General features: G+C 45.6%; 1 protein-coding gene and 2 long non-coding RNA genes across 12 annotated transcripts; 1 reads left to right on the top strand and 2 right to left on the bottom strand.

The window, feature by feature from the left end:
• Positions 1-507: 507 nt before the first annotated feature.
• Positions 508-3088, bottom strand: LOC120677809. The gene is made up of 2 exons (XM_039959008.1): positions 2218-3088; positions 508-936 (listed from the first exon to the last, which is right to left on the bottom strand). The coding sequence occupies exons 1-2, from the start codon at positions 2919-2921 to the stop codon at positions 873-875; spliced, it is 768 nt and encodes a 255-aa protein (XP_039814942.1). The 5' UTR covers positions 2922-3088; the 3' UTR covers positions 508-872.
• A 936-nt stretch (positions 3089-4024) lies between these two features.
• Positions 4025-5909, bottom strand: LOC120677807. 3 transcript variants are annotated; one of them, XR_005676450.1, is made up of 6 exons: positions 5588-5909; positions 5310-5386; positions 5078-5131; positions 4482-4580; positions 4363-4405; positions 4025-4276 (listed from the first exon to the last, which is right to left on the bottom strand). It is a non-coding gene; the product is annotated as an uncharacterized LOC120677807 (long non-coding RNA). The 3 variants fall into 3 exon arrangements; XR_005676451.1 differs by having other exon boundaries at positions 5310-5381; XR_005676449.1 differs by having other exon boundaries at positions 5310-5900.
• A 367-nt stretch (positions 5910-6276) lies between these two features.
• LOC120677808 lies at positions 6277-11625 on the top strand. Of its 8 annotated transcripts, none has more exons than XR_005676459.1 (9): positions 6285-6944; positions 7033-7302; positions 7405-7581; positions 7860-7897; positions 8028-8191; positions 8344-8630; positions 9239-9291; positions 9397-9454; positions 9508-10183. It is a non-coding gene; the product is annotated as an uncharacterized LOC120677808 (long non-coding RNA). The 8 variants fall into 8 exon arrangements; XR_005676454.1 differs by having other exon boundaries at positions 6293-6948; XR_005676453.1 differs by adding an exon at positions 11386-11625 and having other exon boundaries at positions 6331-6948; positions 7033-7581; positions 9508-11292.
• Positions 11626-22259: the final 10634 nt, after the last annotated feature.

Below are 22259 nucleotides of genomic sequence, written 5' to 3'. Positions count from 1 at the left end.
GATTCAAAATGAATTAGTTTTAATTTTTTAAAGCTAATTAGATTTTTTTTATTTTTTTGAAAATACAAAATCACATTGGAAACCACCTCAAGGGTCAAATTTGTTCAGTTTGAACAATTGGATGGCATATATTATCTGTTTTTGTAGTTGAACGTTGAAAATCGGACTTCTGCGATAGTTCGAAGGTGTAATTTGGACTTCTCCCTTTTTTTTGAACGGAACATTTGTTTATATGATTTTGGATTTTGTGTGTGTTTGTTTCAATTTTCTGTTTTTTATTCAGATGGTACGAGGTGATCTGCAGAAACGAAGGACCCGTCTTATTAGTAGGGGTTATCAATATTACACTCTGCATTTTTGCAGCCTCCTACACTTTGAATTTTTTGCACTGTTGGATCAGCATCTAAGGGCAAGTACAACAGTGTAGACAACTGCTGTCTATTTGATACAAACAGACAGGTTAAACAAGGTTAAACAGACAGTTTGTACAATGAGCTGTCTGTTTGGTTGTCTGCAAAGTGTTTAATTCATCCTTTAACACACAAATCATGGTAATCTAGTGCATACATGATCTTTGTAGCCATTTTGTTGCATACATGAGAAAATCCACAATACAATTAAATAATTCACATGACTCGTAAAATAAACATGTATATAGTATAATAACAAAGTCACTATTTGATTACACATGTTGCTCTAATTGTTCCTTTGCCCATAAGGATGCCATATGTGCTCAATTAAATCATTCTTGAGTTGCATCAACTTGGGTACATTTCACTTCCGGAGCACATTTCAGTCACTTGAAATATTTAGCCTCCAACCTGGGCACATTTCAGACAGCCTAAATGACACAGTTCAGTCACTTGAAATATTTAGCCTCCAACCTGGGCACATTTCACTACCAGGGCATCAACTTCTTTAGGCAGATTTGACTTCCTACAATATGACAGTTCAAAGTGAGGAAACTGAAAAGAAAACATTAGTAATTAGCATAGTCTGCGACGCCTTGAATGGGGCAAATTGAGAAGGTCCTCCAACAAAATGAAAATTTTGTGACAAATTAGGATTGAGATAATCTGTGAATCCTCTAGGAGGTATTGGATTGTTATCCCTGCAAATGATTAGCATTCAGAATATAAAGTTGTCATGAATCAAATTATCATATTGCTGAAATTCCATTTTAGTCAAGCATTAACAGATATAGTGCCTAAACCTCAATTGAAGAGCATGTCTGCTAAATTGTCTAACATAATTGTCTAACAGCCATTACTGTGTAAAGGATTAACAGATATAGTGCCCAAACAGATTATTCAAGAACAGCTCTGCTACATTGTCTAACAGCTCAGTGCTACAAAAAGGTAGCTAATGAGTAATTTTTCTGTTATGCACTAAATTGCACCACCAGGACTTCGTCAAATAAAATATGAACTCTGAGACAGAGCCATGAGAGGGTCTTACATGTCATAGAAAATCATCTTTTTCTGATCAACAGAGTATCTAAACAATCAATAAAGGATTTAATTGGATACATTTGGCACAAATATGACATGTTCACGGGTAGAACTCAATATAGCCACCACCTCCTGCGTGATGATGGGAACTACAACTACTCCTAGTCCTTATTTTACTTGTGTTTTCTTCGATATCCCAGAACAAGTCCCACCTGGCCAAATAGGTTCGATGGCATATACAAGTAAAAAGATTAATTAAAGCATATACAAGAAATGCATGCTTAGTCCACAAATGAAACAAAATGAAACAAAGATAGTTTGATGGAAGTTGGCAAATGTACGCCCAAGGTCATCTGATGAACCAGTGCAGAATTCAGAAACTGCTTACAATGTCTGACGAAACTGAATGGTATTTTCAGTATTCAGAATTCAGAGTGCAGGGATCCTATCTTCCTGACATGTTCTGTTCCAGCATTCTAACTGCTGATGAAAACTTGGTTCAAGATATCTTCCTAATATTTATTGATCTATAATTTCATAGTAGAACCTAATGCCATTTTAGTTCTCTACTAGTGTTCCAACTATGTTGTGTGCATTCTGAATTAAGTGACAAGGGCAATGATGTCTATCAGACTATGCTAAAATCCATCAGATATTAGCGTAACAATTGTAGAACATTCAGACATTATCATGCGCTCATTTAGTCATTTTCAAACTAGATTGTACCTTTCATTTTATAAGTTCTTTAAAGCTACAGAATGATTACCATGATCCAGTATATGAAACTTGAGAGTGCATCCATGCTTGAGCCATGGGGCTTTGTGAAGAGCCGCCGAACAAGCTGCCGTTGAAGAAGCAGGTTCTGTCGGTGAAGGAGGCTGGTGAGGTAGCTCCGCCAAATCCACCCATGCCGTTTTGCTCTGGCGGCAAACTCCTCTGCTCTGCGGCAGATCGCCCCTGGACCCGCGCCGCCGCAGCTCCCGCATGGGCCTTCCGAATCTGCGCCACCGGTTCCTTCCACGCCGATGCCGACGAGGTCCCCTTCTGTGCGGATGCTTGAGCCGCTTTCCGCATCCTGGTGCCATCTGCCTTGAGCAGCTCACGAGTCGCCGCCGCCGCATCCTTCTGTGCCCGCAACATCTCGCCGTCAACAACTAGGATTTGGGGGGGCGGGATTGAGGACGGGGGGTGGGGTCTATGGAGTTGGACTTGGGGGGAAGGCGCTAAGCTTTGCGGCCAAACGAATTCGCGCGCACACACCGGATTCCGCCGCCGGCCTCGAGCGACGGCGCGTCCTACAACGGTGCTGGGAGCCGTCGACATCCTGGGGGGAACGGGGAAGAAGCCGTAGACGAGGGAAGCGTCGGCTGCTCTCTCTCTCTCCGTATTGAAGGCGCTCGGCGAAGACGTATTTTGCTCCTCCCGACGCAAATCGACGACCTCGTCGATCCGTTGTACGTCCATCATCATTTACCTCCAGCGAAAAAGTTTGGGGCTAACTATAGCACACTCCAGCATTTTTTTCTTCTCCTCGCACTCGATTTTTTTAGCCATCAGATTCTAATCCAACGGTGGATGGCCCTCTACTGTTCATCTTCTTCCCTCAGCCTTCTTCCTCCTCCTGCTTCCCCCTCCCGCGCCGCCGCCCCCGCCACCGCCCCGCCTCCCCAGCCGCGGGCGCGGGAGGGTCTCGCCGGAGCCCCGCGCCGGCGGTCGGCGCGAGGCTTCGGCGACACCCTCCCGCGCCCGCGGCTCCTCCGCCTGCCCCTTTCGGCGCCGTCGCCCCCGCCCAGGCCCTCCCGCGCCCCGTGCGAGGCTCCGCCCGCCTCTCTCGGCGCCGCCGCACCCGCCATGGCCGTCGTCGCCCCCGCCCCGCCCTGGCGCAACCGGCCTCCTCCACCGTCCGCCCGGCGGCGCCACCACCGCCGGCCTCACCGCCCCCGCGCCCGCAACTCCGCCGGGCCGGCCTGCCTCCCCCGACCTTTCCTCTAGGTCCGGCAATGGAGGATTCCGCCGGACCCCACCCCCAACCCCAACCCCAAACCCTAAGTCCCAGCTCCGAATCTTGCCGGAGAGGAGAAGAAGGCGACGGGGAAGAAATCGAGTGTGGGAGAAGGAGAAAATACCCGGGTAGAATATAGCTTTCCCGAAAAGTTTTGGTTATGTTCTGGAGTTTTGGTCATAAATCAACTAGAGAATCAACACATATGCATAGCTGATGCATAGATAGCATCTACAGAATATGACTATATGAGAAGCAAAGGATGTTGCATGCAATCAGAGGTGGATTAGAAAGAGAAAAATTTAAAATATAAAGAAAAAAAGTGGAAGGAAATAAATAGTCTAGAAAAATAAGTGAAAGATGAAAGAAAAAGGGTAAAATATTATGGGCCGTGAGCCTCAGCATTGACCTGCGTGGCCGGTGCTGCTACTGGAAATCTTCTCTACTCCTAAAAATTACGAGTACGCGCTCTAGTGTATTTTGCTATATATTCATATGCAAATCTTAAATGTGCAAATATATTGCATAAGTAGCTATAAATAAGTAAGCATTGTTCATATTTATAAGTTCATAGGATGGTTATAGTTTGACTATTTACATATAGGTAGATAGGTTCCCCTACATATGGGCGTGTGCACATGTGCTACATTCGTAGAGATATATGCATATATCAAAAGCTGCGTCAGCTGAGGGTGAAGAGGAGTGCTCATCAACAGCAGAATCAACAAAATAAAAATCTACAAGCAGCAGCAGCAGCAGTTTGGTAACCAACCATCTTGATCGGGCATCTTCATGGGTGTAGATCACGTCAGCTGCTGGAAGACTGGAAGGTAACAGATTACAGTGTGTGTGTTTTTTTTAAAAATTCTGCGAGGAAATAGGTTATGGATTTGCAGGTGGAATATGTACCTGTTGGAGTAAACTACCAGTTCTTTTGGCTCACGATCTGAGTCTGCAAAGGTTAATTATGAATTAGGTGTGGTATATATGAGGGGGGGAAAATACCGTTTGTTGAGCTTGAAATTCACCTGCGTAATGTTAGGATTCGTTTGGGCAATTGGAGAAGGTCCATTTATGAACATGGTGTATTTGTGATGATGCAGGTGTTCAAGCTTTCCTTCCTAGGACTATTGTACAAAAGTAGTAGGGAAAAAAGAAGAAGAAGGGGTAAATACAATTGAAGAGAAAAGAAAAAATAAAAAAGATGAATCACAGGAAAAAGTATTAGAAGAGCAAATTAGCTTAAGTAATAGCAAATGGATTGTGCTAAATGCAGATAGTAGGCACATAGAAAGCAAAGGTAACGAAAAAGGAATTCAAATTCTAAATGGACACAGAGATTCCAAATTGAAGGGTGTAGGAAAGAGATTATGTACATGTCGGAGTAATTTTTAGTAGGCAAGATAGGTAATTTTTAGTTTGTAAATATGAGACAGTATGCCTATTATTATTGCCAATCCATTTAAAGTTTATGTACATTTATGGTGTAAATGTAGATGCAGGAACTTTAACTGCTTACCAAACAGCCTATAAGAAGCTGTATATTTCTATTTCAATCCATAGGAAAATGAAGAACTCAATAGGAAATGTGAGGAAGAAGGGGAGAGCATAAATAGTGCATTACCAGTAATGATGGAGTTGATGTAGAAGGTATGAGCGAGGTAGTAGTCCCCCCCTCCTTGAGGCAGATGAAGCAGACAGAGGGAAAATAGGTAAATTGAACTTAATTAGCACTAAAAATAGAAAATGGTACTGAATTAGTAGTATGCAGTTTGGGCAGACATCGTTAGGGGGCTTTAAAGTTAAAAGGGTACCAAGGAAAAGAAGAATTGCATCAGTTGATATTTATGTCCAACCTGTTTACGTCTGTAGATAACAACTGGCCCTGTCTAAGAAGGTATATGAATTAGCACAGAAGCCACAGGAACCTGCACTGACAAAAATCAATAGGAAGATATGATTATACGTAACTTAATGTGACTCCAAAACAAAAAGAACGAAATAGGATTATTTTAGTTTGCAGCAGAGGACTAAATCTAACACCCTAGGAATCACTCTTTAATTACATTTCTGTAGATTTGTGACCAATAGGTCCAAATATAGTAGCATGGAGTGTAAACAATGCGTTGCATACCTAGACATGAGCAGATTAATTGCAGGTGCGGATGGCCATCATCATGACCACATTGTAGGACCAAGGCGCATGGACGGACGGAGCAAGATCTGAGCCACATTCAATGGCGACTGTTAGGGAAGAATGGCAGGAGCCGTGCGTGGATGCTAGGACGGACGGAGCTCGCCAAGGAATGGATGTCGCGGGGGCGGAGGGCAGGCGGACGGAAGGAGCTTGCCATGAGAGGGAGTGAAAGGGAGAAGATGGAAGAAGAAAGAGGAAATGCAAAGAGAGAGGATAAGGCTCGGGGGACAGAGGAGGAGAGAGGACGGGAGGACCCGAGAAGATTCGAGCAAACAAGAAAGCCGGCGTGATGGAAGCAGCACCTCCAGCTGTTCGATGTAAATCGCGTGGACCATTGATTTTTTTTCTGTCGTGCACCAATGGCTTGCGGCGGAGCCGTGGAGCTTTAACATATAGAAATGTAAGCGGGACGCCGGCGTCCGTCGTACGTCGCGGGGTGCGATCCGCGGGAACCAAATTTGGTTCAGCCAGCGGCCAGTTTCCTCCGTCCGATCATTCGCGCGCAGCCGCTGATCTCCTCCCTTCGTACGTCGCCCCGTCCCTTCGTATGTCGCCCAGCCCCCTCCCGTCCGATCCGCGCCCGCCGCCGCGCGCGCCCTCCTCCCCCGCCCGCCCGCCGGTGCGCTTCCTCCTCCCCCGCCCGCCGGTGCGCTTCCTCCTCCCCCGCCCGCCCGCCGGGGCGCGTCCTCCTCCTCCACCCGGCAGCCGGCGCACGCATCCTCCTCCACTCGCCGGTGCGCGTCATCCTCCTCCGCCCGCCGCCGCTCGCATGGCACCGAAGCGCCCGGTCGCGCCCGCCGCGGCGCCGTCGGGGTCCGCGTCCGAGGCCTCCGACGCAGAGGCGGACGCGCCCCTGCCCCACCCCTCCTCCCCGTCGCCATCCAAGACGCCGCCGCCGCCGCGCAACCCTAACCCTAATTCGTCGGCCGCCGCGCCCGCCTTGGTCGGAGGAGGAGCTCCAGGGCGCTGTTGCCGAGCGGCCGGCCAGACTCCCTGCAGTGCGTGAGGAAGCACGCGGTTGCGGGCGTGCGCCAGCACGCGCTCCTGCTAGCACCACGGCACGACCATGCCGCGGCCCGCGACAGCGTCAAGTAACCCCTCTGAGAGCAGCGGGCGGGTGTCCGACCGTAACACGGTGGAGCTAGCTGCTTGTGAATGGGAGGGGGACGGAGGCACAGAGCAGCGGTGTCACCCATGCGGATTTTCGGATAATGCCGGCGGCCGGCGGCGGGGGCACGAATAGGTCGTTTGCAGTTGCAGCAGATGTTGTCGCACGAGCTGCTCGAGGACATCTGTAGGTACTTCCTAAGCTCTAATCCGTATATGCATGTTCTTGGATTCCGTCAGATCAATCAAGATTAATTTAAACAGAATCACCTCAGGAATTGGTTCGTGCTGAACTTGCCCAAGAAGGAGCTGATCAATGGAGTTGATTGGTGGAGCCTATTCTTGCTGGAGCAACCCCAACCTCAAGTTTCTCTCCTTGAATCCTTCAAGGATTTCGCCTCTCAGTAAATCTGCGTGTACCTAAATGCATCAGTGTCACTAGATTGACATTTGACACTACTTTCATTGCGTTCAAGATAATAGAGATGCAAACTGTTATCAGACCCAATATCGTGCACCTAGATTATGCTGAAGAGGCCTTGCACGTATGTTCCTAAAGTCCAAAATGATTTAAGAGTATGCTATTTAAGTTGATCACGCATAAGGTTGGATTGAGTTTGACGCTTAGTCCTATATTTGTTGTACAGGTACCGATATGCCACAATGAAGTGGAAAAATATTTTATAGACTTTAAATAGCTCTATATATTTATCAAAAAGAAACTTTTGCCATCTGGTATATACTCAAAGCTCTGATTCATCAGACAGGGTGATTTATCAATGAGGGCAAAGGCATTCAAAGTGTTGAGGAAAAAACCAGTTCAGGTAACATAATTCGTACTTACACTGATCACCTTCTCTACCTCTTTACAGCTCCAGTAGGTTAGTTTTCCTAATAAACATGATCACCTAATTACTAGCTGCCTGAAAGTGCAGAAATGGCCTTGTTCCTATAACTTGATTTGTACTTGACATCCATATCAATTTATATTGTGTTACGGTCAGGCGAATAGTTGGGCTTTCTTTTTAGCTGACATCCATATCAGAATCATCATTCTGGCTGACCATAGATCGCACATTATTGACCGACCATATCTCTGCAGATTTTGAAGGCATGAGTTGCAAGCTGATCTACAGTCAGGTACCACCTCCCTTGCTATCCAGACCTTTGTGAGTGCTTCCAAAACCACCAACATGACAACCCAACACTGAACGGCTGCACTTGCAAAACGGTTGTACTATTATACATGTTTCTCCTTTTGTATCTTCAGGTTCCATGTCCACGCTTTCTGCCCCAGTCTGCCCTAAACTTCAGTAGACGAGGAACCATCGCCTGGTTGTGTGCAGGAGAAAGACTATAAGCCTGCATGTCACCAGATTTTTCAAGATGCTGCTGAAGAGACCTTGGATGCAACTTATCAACATGATTCAAAAGGTGTGCTATTTTAGTTGATTACACATGAGGTTGAGTACTGAATTTCCAATTTCCAATGCTGATGCTAATTTTTATTTCTTTTCTACTTAAATTAGAATGGATAATCTTTATTTCTTATTTGTTCGCAATTTGACCCATACCATTTGTTGTAGAACAATTTTTGAGCTGCGTGAGGCTGATGACCACATGCTGCAAGATATACTCTACAGATCTTCAGGTATATTGTTAGTGCTTGGCAAAGAACTGCCTCTCAAGTTTGTAGAGGTCGATGAGGAACAGGGAAGGCTTGTCATCAGCAATCGCATGTTCGTGCTGCTTCACCGGAACAATACCAAAAAGAAAAAGAAAAGAGGGGCAAAGCTACTTTTGCAACTCTGCGGGATCAGAGTGGGAATCCATGCTTCTGCGGTGCTGCCTCGCGTGATCAGCCGTGCTTCAGGTAATTCACATGTATTTGCACTCTCCGTCATTTTCTATGGTATATCCACCTGAGATTTCAGGTTTGGAGGTTTCTGCTTGTATTTTTTCTTTGAAACCAATGCTTGTGCGCGTACATGGAAATTGAATCTACCATATTCTCTATTTTTGTATACCAAAAACAGCACCACAAGAAGCCACGTCTCCCCTTATTTATGACCGTTAGATATCCATGGCCAAATGATCCATCCGTCTGTTGCATCTGTCTCTCTCGATGCTTCCTCTAGCTTCCTACCTGGCCACACCCACCCTATCGCCGCACGCCCGCACCCTCCCGAGCCCCGCGACCCACCCTCCCGGGCACGGGTGCCATGCCCGTCGGCAGCTCCTCCGGCCGGCGCGCGAATCAGCATGCGGCAGGGCGCGGCGGCGGCCTTCCCGGTGCCCAGCAGGGGCACGGCGTGCGCGGTGCGCCACCGGCCCTCCACAGCAAGCTGAGGCTGCGCAGCGGGGCCTCACCAGCTGGCGCAGCGGCCGCGCGACACATCCTGCTCGGCGAGCACGGCGAGCCACATGGAGCGACCTCCCTTGCTTCTCCCCCTCTCATCTACTGATTTGGTTGCGCTGCAGCTACACAGTGGTCTTCCCAGCCGATGCCAACGAGGTGGACGACGACTCTTAAGGTAAGAAGAACTGATCCCAATTCAAAGCCCCAATGTTTTTACATTGCAGAGCATCTCCAATTTGGATGCGAAAGATGCCATGTCATCAGTGCCGGCTTTGTGCAGGTGAATTTGGTGCCCAACAATCCCATGGGGAAGGAGATTGCTGCTGCCAACCACCCTGGTATCTCACCTTTGCATTTGCTTTTCTACATATATTCACTCTCCTAATTACAGGGTTGCAGCAGATCGATTTTTCGGGACCGTGCAATGTCTATATGTGTCCGAGAGGATCGTGAGCTTGAGTTGATTCAATGCCAGAGTCACCACCCTCCACCCCAAATTAATTTTAAAAAACCATAGAATAAAGGTGACCTGTACAATTAGTAATCCAGCACCACCCTTCACCCCAAGTTAGATTTCTTATATGATACATATATACTCTGATGCCTACTTACAATTCTTGCAGAGTGACTGGCCTCCTGATTTGTAAATTTATTGGGTGATATGAGTAACTTAGTGAGTCTGAGCTGATGCCTGTAATTGGGAAGCACCTTTGAGAAAAGCTGGCTCGAAAGTGATGCACCACTTTCCGGCACGACAACACCTGAGAAGAATGCGGTGCTTCTATATCACAGTGGAGGACAGCAGCTATGATAAATCTCCTTGATGTGTGTCCTTCACTGTCGAAAAAGAACTTGCTTAAAGTATTAGACCTGTTGTGAGGTAAAATGTTGTGTTCTACGCGACATATATGTTTTGTTAATGTCTTTGAGTTCAGCTAAAGCCCAGCGGTGATACTAAGTGTAGACTGGAATATGTGTGCAACTACCAAATATGTCTTAGCAAGCTAGATGTTTCTCCAAAATTTGCATTCTACATGGTATACTGCATCCCGAATTGCTATTATTTATTTGCCAAGTCTTCATCTACGTGCATGGAAGAATTCCCACATGGATTAGTTTCCACGCTGATACCTGTTCATCGACTGAGCCCAGCTACTTAATAAGTTTATATGGGTACTTGGGTAAACAAAAGTGCAAAACCCTCTCACAGTTCACTACTGTTATTTGAATGTCTTCAATCTCTTATTTCTCGCTTGCATCAATCAATATCTTTGAGCATAGTATTGTATGTCCTTAAGCAGGATAGAGATTATTTCAAGATAGCAGGGGCCACCCTTATTATTTTAGCTTCTTTTCACAGTAGTAATGAATATGGTGATTATAATTCGTTGGTGGTATTTACGATACTTCTTTGCATTTCTGTATTGGCTCATCCTTTTCAACTAGAAATAGTAATGCTTAGAATGCAGGTTTCCTATCTGAGTGGCCTTCAAATTATGTCTGTGCTTCTATGTACATGTTTTATTGCTTGATTGCCCATTTTGTTAATCTTCCATGAATTCTTATTTGTTTAAAATGTTAGGATATTCAATGGCACAATAATTATTCAGTTCAGATGCCAACAGTTTGACTAATCATGATTGCCTTTTGCTGATTGGGGGTGAGAAGAGAGAACTGAAATATATTATGTTGAATCATTCTGCAACTGAAACAACTGCATGGAAATCAATTGCTTTAAGGTTTGGTGCACTCATACATTCTTAATCATTGCCATTTCTATGAGAGGTACCTCATAGACTCAGATCTCCATATTTCTGCCAACCTTTTGGTTCTTAGGTTCAATTGTTTCAGAAATTCTATATGCCAAATTTCGGACTTCCCGCCCCGTGCGAAGCACGGGGGTACCTGCTAGTACTATGAATCATTTGTGGCATACTCCTACTTGCATTCTGCAGGCTATATGTGTTTCCTAAAAATATAGCATGTTGTTTAAATTATTCCAATCAAATGCTCAGCAATATTAAATTGATTTTGGGGTGCTTGTGCCCTGTGTCTCAACCACAACGGCTCAGTGCAGAGCAGATGGACAGTATCAACTAACTGGAAATGGAAAATTGATTCTCTTAATGGTGAAAAATTTATCAAAGTTGCTGAGGTTCAGGGAACCGAAGTGAAGGTATGCTTGTGCTATATTTTCCATGTTGCTATCATGCAAAAATAAACCATTACAGTTGTACTATTTGTGGGCTTGCTTTCTTGCTCTACTCAGCCAAGGTAGTCGTAGCTCAGGGACGCCACTGCTGATTGCTGTTGTTGCCCGCCAAAGCATACTCCTACTTGAAAATGGAATACTATGACTCCTTTGTGGCATACTCCTACCGATATAGAAGTATTTATGCATCTATTTGATATGGTAATATTGATATATAGTTCTCAGCTGGCCCTATTGTAGTAAAGCTTGATATGATAAGCCGTGATGCATTGTTGCAAAACAATGATGGATTGCATATGTTTTTTAGCTCTGTTTGGTCCGTATTTTATGATTTTTCTAATCAAGTATTATGTGTCTTGCGCTATGAATCTTTTTGCTGCCCGTAGCAACGCACGGGCATGAAGCTAGTAAACAACTAAATGTGTAATAAGAAAGTTTAAATAAAAGAATAAGAAAAAATAGAAATAAATAAATAGAAATAAATAAACTAAATAGATTGGCAAGATGAAAACAAATGAAAACGAAAATGACGATAGGAAGGAAAGGATAGCAAAAGATGGAACAGGCAACGAAGGAATAAAAAGGAATGAGAGGTGAAGAAAATGAGAGAGAAAAAAAGAAAACGGAAGAAAGTCGGAGCTCTATCATATATAAAGAAACACAACAAGCTGGGCTGACGAGCCACGTGAAATAAATAAAAATCCTATATATTAGACCGAATTCTAAATAACAGCCCAAATAAAATTTAGATGATGGATACGTTATTGATGGAGAGATATAGGGAACAGAAGAAGGACTTGCACATGGTCTTCATTGACCTTGAGAAGGCATATGACAAAGTACCGAGAAATGTCATGTGGTGGGCCTTGGAGAAGCACAAAGTCCCAACTAAGTACATTACCCTCATTAAGGATATGTACAAGGATGCGACGACGTTTGTCCGGACATGTGATGGCAACACCACTGACTTTCTTATTAACATAGGCCTACACCAGGGGTCAGCATTGAGCCCTTATTTATTTGTTTTAGTGATGGATGAGGTCACAATGGATATACAAGGTGAGATCCCTTGGTGTATGCTCTTTGCTGATGATGTGGTGCTAGTTGACGAGAGTAGGGCAGGGGTTAATAGAAAGTTAGAGCTGTGGAGACGCACGTTAGAGTCGAAAGGGTTCAGACTTAGTAGGACCAAGACCGAGTACATGATGTGCGATTTCAGCGCGACTAGGCATGAAGGGGAGACGTTAGTCTAGATGGACAAGTGGTGGTCCAGAAGGATACTTTTCGGTATTTAGGATCGGTGCTACAAAAGGATGGCGATATTGATGAAGATGTTAGGCATAGAATTTCAGCTGGCTGGTTGAAATGGCGGCAAGCTTCTGGCATCCTTTGTGACAAGAGGGTGCCACAAAAGCTAAAAGGCAAATTCTATAGGACAGCAATTCGTCCGGCGATGCTATACGGTGCTGAATGTTGGCCTACAAAAAGGCGACATGTCCAGCAACTGAGTGTAGCAGAGATGCGGATGTTGCGGTGGTTTTGCGGGCACACAAGGAGGGATAGAGTCCGGAATGAAGTTATTCGGGATAGGGTCGGAGTGGCACCAATTGAGGAGAAACTTACCCAGCATCGGCTGAGATGGTTTGGACATGTCCAACGAAGGCCTCCTGAGGCGCCGGTGCGTAATGGGGTTCTTGAGCGGGTCGACAATGTAAAGAGGGGTAGAGGTAGACCTAAACTGACGTGGGATGAGTCGGTTAAGAGAGACCTTAAGGATTGGAATATCTCTAAAGAGATAGCTTTGGATAGGAGCGCTTGGAGACTAACTATCAATGTGCCTGAACCTTGAACTTATTTCTTTCGGATTTCATCTCTAGCCTACCCCAACTTGCTTGGGAAAAAAGGCTATGGTGTTGTTGTTGTATACGTTATTGGGCTAAATGTAATTAAGAATGGTCCAATCATATCTTCAGACGATGGATTTACGCGATGCATATCCTTTCCGTGTGCGGCAGCGCGCCGTCGAGGAAAAACGAGGACGAGGGCTAATAGACTCCGAACAACATGCAAAGCACGCCGCAACCCGCCAACCCCAACGTGGGCTAATGGACTCCCATCAACCTCAAACGGTCAAACCGCATGGAGTTTTTTTTATTTTTTTTATTTATCAAAAATATATACTGAAATATTTTTTTTAAATTTGTCATCCTACCGCCAGTTCGTTCGGCGGGAACTGGCTACCGCCACATGAATTGGCGGTATGTGGGCTGGGTCACGGCCCATTCAACATACCGCCAGATGATCCGGCGGTAGCCCGTTACCGCCGGACGAACTGGCGGCAGGAGGTACCGCAGTGGCACACCCGGCTATAGCCGTCCTGTAGAGGGCCCAGTAATATTTCGCCAATTGAAACGGTGATTGGAGGTGTCGCCAATTGAATTGGCGATAGTTTTTAGCTCACCTGCCAGCCAATATTCTTTAGCTAAAAACTGTACCAGCAGCCTGTCTGTGCCCTTTGAGTCTATAGCCGCCACTTGTTGGTTTCCTGGATCTATTATTCTTGTGTTTTTCCTAGTTTAACAACATCTTTTTCTTAGCGCTGTTCCCAACCATTCTTTCTTCGAAATCATTTAGCTCCGGGCCGGAACCATAATTCCTTGAAAAAGGAATGCAATTGCCGCGCCCGCCTGCTGGCAGGGCGAATCGAAGTTATCTTCCGGTCAACTGTCCTCCCAGTCAAGTGCAAAAAACACAGTGGAATCACGCAACGCACGCAGCTGGCCGCAGCCTCTCCCATTCTCAACACGCCACATATTTAACTGAAGCAGCAAGTCTTTCCAGTAATCTCCATATACCTTCCATTGGTCTCTGGCAAGCCAGCCTCACACAGGTCTAACATTTTTTTAGCGGATCGGACGTCCGAAAATAACAGCGGTTCGGACGTCCGAAAATATTGAAAGAAGGTTTTGATGTACGAACATCGTAGTAGGCAAACAATCTGCATTTGGGGAGAGGGCAGTCCGTCAAGTAATGTTCGGTCCGTACTATCTAGCGTAGTGTCGGATCCTATGGTCGGACGGTCCGCCGCTGTAACGAATATTTGTTTAGAAACTTTATTGATTGTGGTGACCAATTGTGCAAATAGTTGATCGATTTTTTTCTATTTTTCAGAGTACTAGTATGATATTTTTCCAATGCCGGATGATGCACAATTTTATTAGAAAGGAGAACAACATCCATAATACCACGAGTACACATGAAAAGCACGGAAGAAAAAACAATACATAGGAAGCGAAAAGAGGCTTCCGAAACAAACACGCAACATATTGGTAGGTAACAAACATAACTTATTCTGATAGTAGGATTGATCCGAATGAAATGGACCAGTACAACATCCATCATTCACGGCCAGTACCCTTATCACGTCCAGCCCGTTCTGCTTTCTCGCGCTCGCACTTGCGTACATCATCATCCACCTTCTTCAACCACGCCATATATTGCTGATCACGACGAGTGATCCACGTGTCAATCCACTCATGAAAATGACACCAATGAGTGTGCGTCTCATCACCTGCGTGCTTTCATAAACAAGAAACGAAACAAAATTATTATAAAAAAAATAAAAAAAACACTAGCCAAATATAATTAAAAAATATATATCTATACATGTGATATTGCACCTGCTTTTTGCACTTCCTCAATATTCTTACAAGACCAATATCTTTGGCCAAAAGTCTCGCATTCATGAGATACGTTGGGAACACAACGCATCTCGCAATAGCAATAGGGTGGCGCTTCACCTTTAGGCCATACCTTGCAATCTGTAATACATCTATTTGGATCGTTTGGACGTGGTCCTAAATTGGCCTCCATTTCCTGACGCAAAGCTGCCCAAGATGAAGAGCTCATAATGGTTTGTTCGGGCTACCCTGAAAATATGTTGAAGGTAAATTGCACGTACTCTCGGCAAGCACATCCTCGCAAGTTATACACGAAGGGCTGCCAGCATCGTCCTTTGAAATAGTGACGGAGTCACGAGATGCACTCACTGGTCCACACTGCTGCCCTTCGCACTTTAAGGATGGACATGACCACTCACTGCTCAACACTGCTGCCCTCTCACTTTAAACACGGAAATGACCAGTAGCTGCTCCACCCTGTTGACCTAAAAAATTATACATGAAGGGCTGCCAGCATCGTCCTTTGAAATAGCGACGGAGTCACGAGATGCCCTCACTGGTCGACACTGTTGCCCTTTGCACTTTAAGGACGGACATGACCACTCACTGCTCAACACTGCTGCCCTCTCACTTTAAACACGAAAATGACCAGTCGCTGCTCCACCCTGCTGACCTCGCAATTTATACACGAAGGGCTGCCAGCATCGTCCTTTGAAATAGCGACGGAGTCACGAGATGCCCTCACTGCTCCACACTGCTTGTCACACCCGGTTTATGAAGGCAAACCGAATGCATCTCATATGTGCGCCAGGATCAGTTTACACACATATGATTAAACATAAAGTGAATATCACAACTAATGCAAACGTAAAGAGAGTATTAAAGACTTTATTACAAAACCGAAAGTCTAAGACGAATAAATAAACGTCTATAGAGTAGCAGCGGAATCTTCTTCAGCACAGGCAGATGACTGGGAGACATACGCCTAGAAATCCTCGAAGTCTTCTGGAAACTCCGGACAGTTGTTATTACGGTCTGAGCAGCAAGTATGCAAGGGTGAGTACACTTATGGTTGGTACTCAACAAGTGGTAGGGAAACAAATATAATATATGCAAGGCTAAATCAAGGAATAGCTGACACGGTTTAACTGCACTCAGCAATTTTAGTTGATCATGTTTTATTAGCAAGCATTAGCTAGATATAAGTATATACCATTAAACCCACAAGTTAAGCATATATAAAGATAAACAACAATTAACCATAAATTAGAGCAACGATTTAGATCAACTTCAAGTTCAATTATCATGTGAGGGTCCAAGCCGCTCTTGACCGTGAGCACGGCTAACCGGTTAGTTTTACACTCTGCAGAGGTTGTACACTTTCACCACAATTCGTGTTTCCCATGTCGCCCGGGTTTGCAAAGCCCTTAAACACTTCCTTTGGTGAGTGGCTAGGGATTCACTACGAGGCTTTTCCAAAGAATCACTATATGTACGCACTGATCCCTTTTTCTGCGGTACCTCAGAAGACGAAGCTTCCTTCACCCGCTCCTCAAAGCACGGTAACCCAAAAAAATATCCACCAATCAAACGCCCCAGCACGACATATAGATCATCTAGTTACTTAGCCAAGACCAGAGCCATATAGTATTGTGGTTGCACTGTTTTCTTGGGTGGTTCTCCATGTTCCAATTAAATCATATATTCTTGATTAACAACATTAAGCATCATGAACATGGAATAAAATAAGTATAACATTTGTATCATCATTAACCAACCATTACCCAAGGTATAGCAACTAGCATAGCTACCCAACATGAAATTAAACCCAAGTTGATCAAGGAATAAGGTAAACAAGACTAGGCATGTCCTTAACTCGGTTCCCATCATATTATAGACACATGCATGAACATAAAAGTAAATGTGATAGTTTTGGTGATTTCATGGGTCAAAAATATGGTCAAGGGTCCACTTGCCTTCCTCAAACTGCTGCTGGTCCGGTCCTCCGAAGCCTTGATCTTGCTGCTGCTCCTCGAACTGCGGATCGTCTATCGCATCACACACGCACATGCAAGCAAACAAGTACAAACAATAAGAAACAGTACACCAGACAATAAAAACAGTACAAAAAGAGATTACTAAACTATTCTACTCGTTGCAAGGATCGCGTGAGCGTAAAGATCATCGAAAACGAATCTAAAACGAGAAAGTTATGGCTAAAACAAGACCTAAGGGCTAGATCGCAATTAAACCTTATACGCAGGGGCTAGATCATAAAAACAGGGGCTGTTTCGTAAATACTTTTCAAGTGAATAGGACGGCGGTTAATTTTGGAAAAACAGAGGGGCTTAAGTGCAAAAAGACCATGGTTGACCGGTATCTGATTAGTTGACTGGGATCCGATCTAATTTGGACCGTCCGATTTAGATCTGACGGCCGCAAGCGGGTCGAGGCTGAGCAGCGGCGCTGGCGGCGGCGCATAGTGCCGGCGGCGAGACTGAGGCGGCGGCGCGCGGCGGCGGGACGGCCGGAGTAGGCCAAAACAGCCGTCCGGGGCTCGTTTGGCTCGGGTCTTGGACTGGAAGCGCGCGCGCGAGCACGCGAACTCGATGACGGGGCTTGTGCGGGACATAGGCGAGTGGAGCGGCGGCGCCGGCGAGCTAAAGCGGGCGAAGCGGAGCGAGAAGGAGAAGAAAAACAGGCCGGTGAGCCTCACTACCTCGGTGCGAAACTCCTGAAGGGCTTGAAGTCGACAGGGACGCGTTGGAACGGCGGCGTCACGGAGGACTCCGAGCTCCAACAATGGCGGCGGCGCGGGAGCTAGGTTTTCGCGAAGGTGGCGGCTGCGGCTTCGGTTTGGGGTTTCCAGGGGTCTAGGGTTCCTTTTATAGGGGCGGAGCACGGACCTTGGCATGCGGGCCCAAGAGGGACTCGGCGGCGCGCGCGCGGGGATCTCGGTCGGTTTCGAGCTGGAGTCCGGCTCGGACCCGAGAGGAAGACGGTCCCGACGTGCGGGACCCGCCTGGCAGTGAAACAGGGAGGGGGAAGGGGCGCTGGGCCGGAACGGGGAAAAGGCCGGCGGGGAGGGAAGGCTGGGATGCCGGTTGGGCCGAAACAAAAAAGGAAACGGGCCGCAGAGAAAAATGAGAAAACAAGAAAAAGAAAAAGTGGGCCGGGCTGAAAGGGGTGAGGGAAAAAAAAGAGTTTTCCAATTTCAGAAAAGGTTTTCAAACAATTTCAATTCAAATTCAAACTCAAAGATTTGAATTTCAGTTGAACAACAAGCAAATAAAAATGCAAACCAGCATGGGATGCACACACCTATTTTCCTTATATTTATTTTATGGCTAAATAATTTATTTAAGCTTGCGATAAATGCTCTAAATTCAAGATAAAATAAATAGAACCTTATCGAACCTACAAAAAAACTAATTGAATTTATTTAGGTTCCTAATTCGAAAATACGGGTGTTACAAACCTACCCCCCTTAAAAGGAATCTCGTCCTCGAGATTCGGCTAGGCTAGCAAAGAGCTGAGGGAATTCTGCCTGTAACTCATCTTCTCTTTCCCAAGTAGCCTCGTCCTCTGCATGATGACTCCACTGAACCTTACACATCCGTATCCTCTTACTCCGAGTAATCCTCTCTAATGTGTCCAGAATTTTGACCGGATACTCAGTATAAGTCAAATCATCTTGCACATTCAGTTCCTCCAGGGGCAATTTCTCATCTGGCACCCTCAAACACTTTCTCAACTGAGATATATGGAACACATTGTGCACATCGGATAATCGGGCCGGTAGTTCTAGCTCATAAGCTACTTCACCCCTCCGGGCCAAGATCTTGAATGGTCCGATGTAACGAGGTGACAACTTCCCCTTAACTTTGAATCTGCGCAAACCTCTGATAGGGGACACTTTGAGATACACAAAATCTCCTTCTTCAAAGATCAACTCTCTACGTCCCTTGTCTGCATAGCTCTTCTGCCTCGACTGTGCCACTTTTAGATTCTCTCTTACAATCTGTACTTGTCGTTCGGCCTCTTTGATGATCTCTGGGCCGAATAACTGGCTTTCTCCCGTCTCACTCCAATATAATGGAGTTCTGCACTTCCTTCCATATAGTGCCTCAAACGGTGCCATCTTCAAGCTGGCCTGGTAACTATTGTTGTATGAAAACTCTGCGTACGGCAAGCTCTTATCCCAACTTCCTCCGTGCTTTAGAGCACAAGCTCTAAGCATATCCTCTAACACCTGATTGGTCCTTTCTGTCTGCCTATCCGTCTGCGGGTGGTAAGCTGAGCTGAAGTTCAACTTTGTATCCATTGATTCATGTAACTTCTGCCAAAACCGAGACGTGAACTGAGTACCTCTATCGGACACAATCTTCTTAGGTACCCCATGTAAGCAGACAATCCTGGATATGTATAGCTCTGCCAGTTTGGCTCCCGAGTAAGTAGTCTTCACTGGAATGAAGTGAGCTACCTTTGTCAACCTATCCACTATAACCCATATGGAATCATAGCCATCCTTTGTATGTGGTAACCCCACAATAAAATCCATACCGATTTCTTCCCATTTCCATTCTGGTATTTTCAATGGTTGCAACAAACCGGCTGGTCTCTGATGTTCTGCCTTGACTCTCTGACACACATCACATATGGCCACGTGAGCTGCAACATCACGCTTCATGCCATACCACCAATACCTTTCTTTCAAATCCTGGTACATCTTGGTGCTACCTGGGTGAATCGAATAGGCTGAATCATGGGCTTCCTTTAGAATCTTCTCTCGCAGATGATCCACCTCTGGCACACATATCCTCTTTCTGAACCACACGGTTCCATGTTCATCCTCAGTAAAATCAGGTACCTTGCCTTTTGTTATCAGCTCCTTGATCTCCTTGATTTTATCATCTTCAAGCTGACCCTTCCGTATTTCTTGTTCAAGAGTCGGCTCGACTTCTATAGTGATTCCCTCAGTATGACCAACAAAACCAAGGTTGAGTTTCTCAAACTCCCAACACAATTCTTGAGGCATCTGCCTAACTCTCATTGCATTTACGTGGTTCTTGCGGCTCAAAGCATCTGCAACCACATTAGCCTTTCCGGGGTGATAGTGTATCTCCAAATCATAATCCTTTATGAGCTCTAACCATCTTCTCTGTCTCAAGTTGAGGTCATTCTGAGTGAATATGTACTTCAGACTCTTGTGGTCTGTGTAGATCTGACACCTGTGTCCCAACAAATAGTGTCTCCATATCTTCAAGGCATGCACCACGGCTGCTAACTCCAAATCATGAGTGGGGTAGTTCTGCTCATGCTTCCTTAACTGTCGAGACGCATAAGCAATCACATGTCCCTCTTGCATTAGCACACAACCAAGTCCCTGACGAGATGCATCACAATATATATCAAAACTCTTGTGAATGTCTGGCATAGCCAACACGGGAGCTGTAGTCAGCCGCTTCTTTAATTCTTCAAAACTGGCTTGGCACTCCTCTGACCATACAAACTCTTTTCCTTTCTCCAGTAGTGAGGTAAGGGGTTTCACTATCTTGGAGAAGCCTTCTATAAATCTTCTGTAGTAGCCTGCGAGTCCTAAGAAACTCCGGATTTCTGACACTGTCTGAGGTGGTTCCCACTTCAACACATCTCTGACCTTGCTGGGATCAACTGCAATTCCTCCATCTGTGATGACATGACCAAGAAACGAAACCTCTTTCAACCAGAATTCACATTTGCTGAGCTTGGCATACAACTGATGCTCCCTGAGCTTCTGCAAAACAAGCCTCAAGTGTTCCTCATGTTCCTCCTCATTCTTGGAGTACACCAAAATATCATCGATGAATACCACTACGAACTTGTCGAGATACTCCATAAACACATTATTCATCAAGTACATAAAGTAAGCTGGTGCATTGGTCAACCCGAATGACATGACCGTATATTCATATAACCCATATCTGGTAGTGAAAGCGGTCTTGGGAATGTCTGACGGTCGTATCCTCAACTGGTGATACCCTGACCTCAGATCGATCTTGGAGAATACTTTGGCTCCTCTCAGCTGATCAAATAAATCTTCTATACGCGGCAACGGATACTTGTTCTTGATGGTAACTTCATTTAATGACCTGTAGTCCACACACATCCTCTGTGTACCATCCTTCTTGTCCACAAAGATCACTGGGGCTCCCCAAGGTGACGAACTAGCACGAATAAATTTCTTATCTAACAATTCCTTTAATTGTTTCTTAAGTTCTTCTAGTTCACCAGCGGACATCCTATATGGTCTCTTAGCAATCGGTGCGGTACCAGGTAAAAGATCTATGATAAACTCAATGTCGCGTTCAGGTGGCATACCTGGCAAGTCATCGGGGAACACATCTGAGTACTCGCATGCTATCCTGATGTCCTCTATCAGAGCAGCCTTCATCTTATTCACCGTACAATCTGCTGGCGTTGGAGAGGTTGCAAAGAACTCAAACCTTTCACCTGCTGGGCTGGTAAGGAGCACTGATCTCTTGGCACATTGAATGACAGCGTCGTGCTTGGTTAACCAATCCATCCCAAGGATAACATCAATTCCATCCGAATCCAGAACTATAGGTCTTGCATCAAACTCTCTACCCATAATCTAAATTTTAATTCCATGGCACTGGTACATAGCTCTCATATTTCCCCCGGGTGAGTTTACTAGCATAGCTCTAGGCATGGTGCAAAGCGGTATGGAGTGCTTGGCTATGTATTGAGTAGATATAAAAGTATGCGATGCTCCAGAATCGAATAAAACTGATGCAGGGGCTGAGTTGACTAAGAACATACCGAATACAGTGTCCTAAGCCTCCTGAGCGGTGTCTGCAGCCACATGGTTGACCCTGCCGTGGACGTAGTTCTGCTGTCCTCTGTTGCTCTGCGGGGTCTGATTGTTGTTCCTGGGCTGCTGCTGCGGAGTCTGCCTCTGTCCGCTAGCGTTGTTCTGAGCAGGAGTGTTCTGAGGAGGATTGGGACAATGGTTCGCATAATGACCATGTCCACCACATTTGAAACACACGGTGGACCCAGTAGGAGCTGTGTTGTTGTTCCTCACGGGAGTACCGACAGGAGTGTTCTAGCGGTTCTGCTGGGGGTTGAAGCGTTGCGCCGACTGCTGATTTTGTTGATTCTGCGGAACTTGGCGCGGGTACTGATACTGGTTCTGCCCAAAGTTGGCATTCTGTCCTCCTGGGCGAATCTGGTTTCCTTGTGGGGGTC

Source organism: Panicum virgatum, chromosome 6N (genome assembly GCF_016808335.1).
Source record: "Panicum virgatum strain AP13 chromosome 6N, P.virgatum_v5, whole genome shotgun sequence".
NCBI lineage: Eukaryota > Viridiplantae > Streptophyta > Magnoliopsida > Poales > Poaceae > Panicum > Panicum virgatum.
This window is presented reverse-complemented; position numbering and strand designations above follow the sequence as displayed.

Excerpts from the sequence above, each read along its gene's own strand:
- LOC120677809 (XM_039959008.1), bottom strand. The coding sequence starts at position 2,921 with ATGATGATGGACGTACAACGGATCGACGAGGTCGTCGATTTGCGTCGG. Across the intron at positions 937-2,217 it reads GTTTCATATACTGGATCATG|GAAGTCAAATCTGCCTAAAG; the intron begins GTAATCATTCTG and ends GTCATATTGTAG.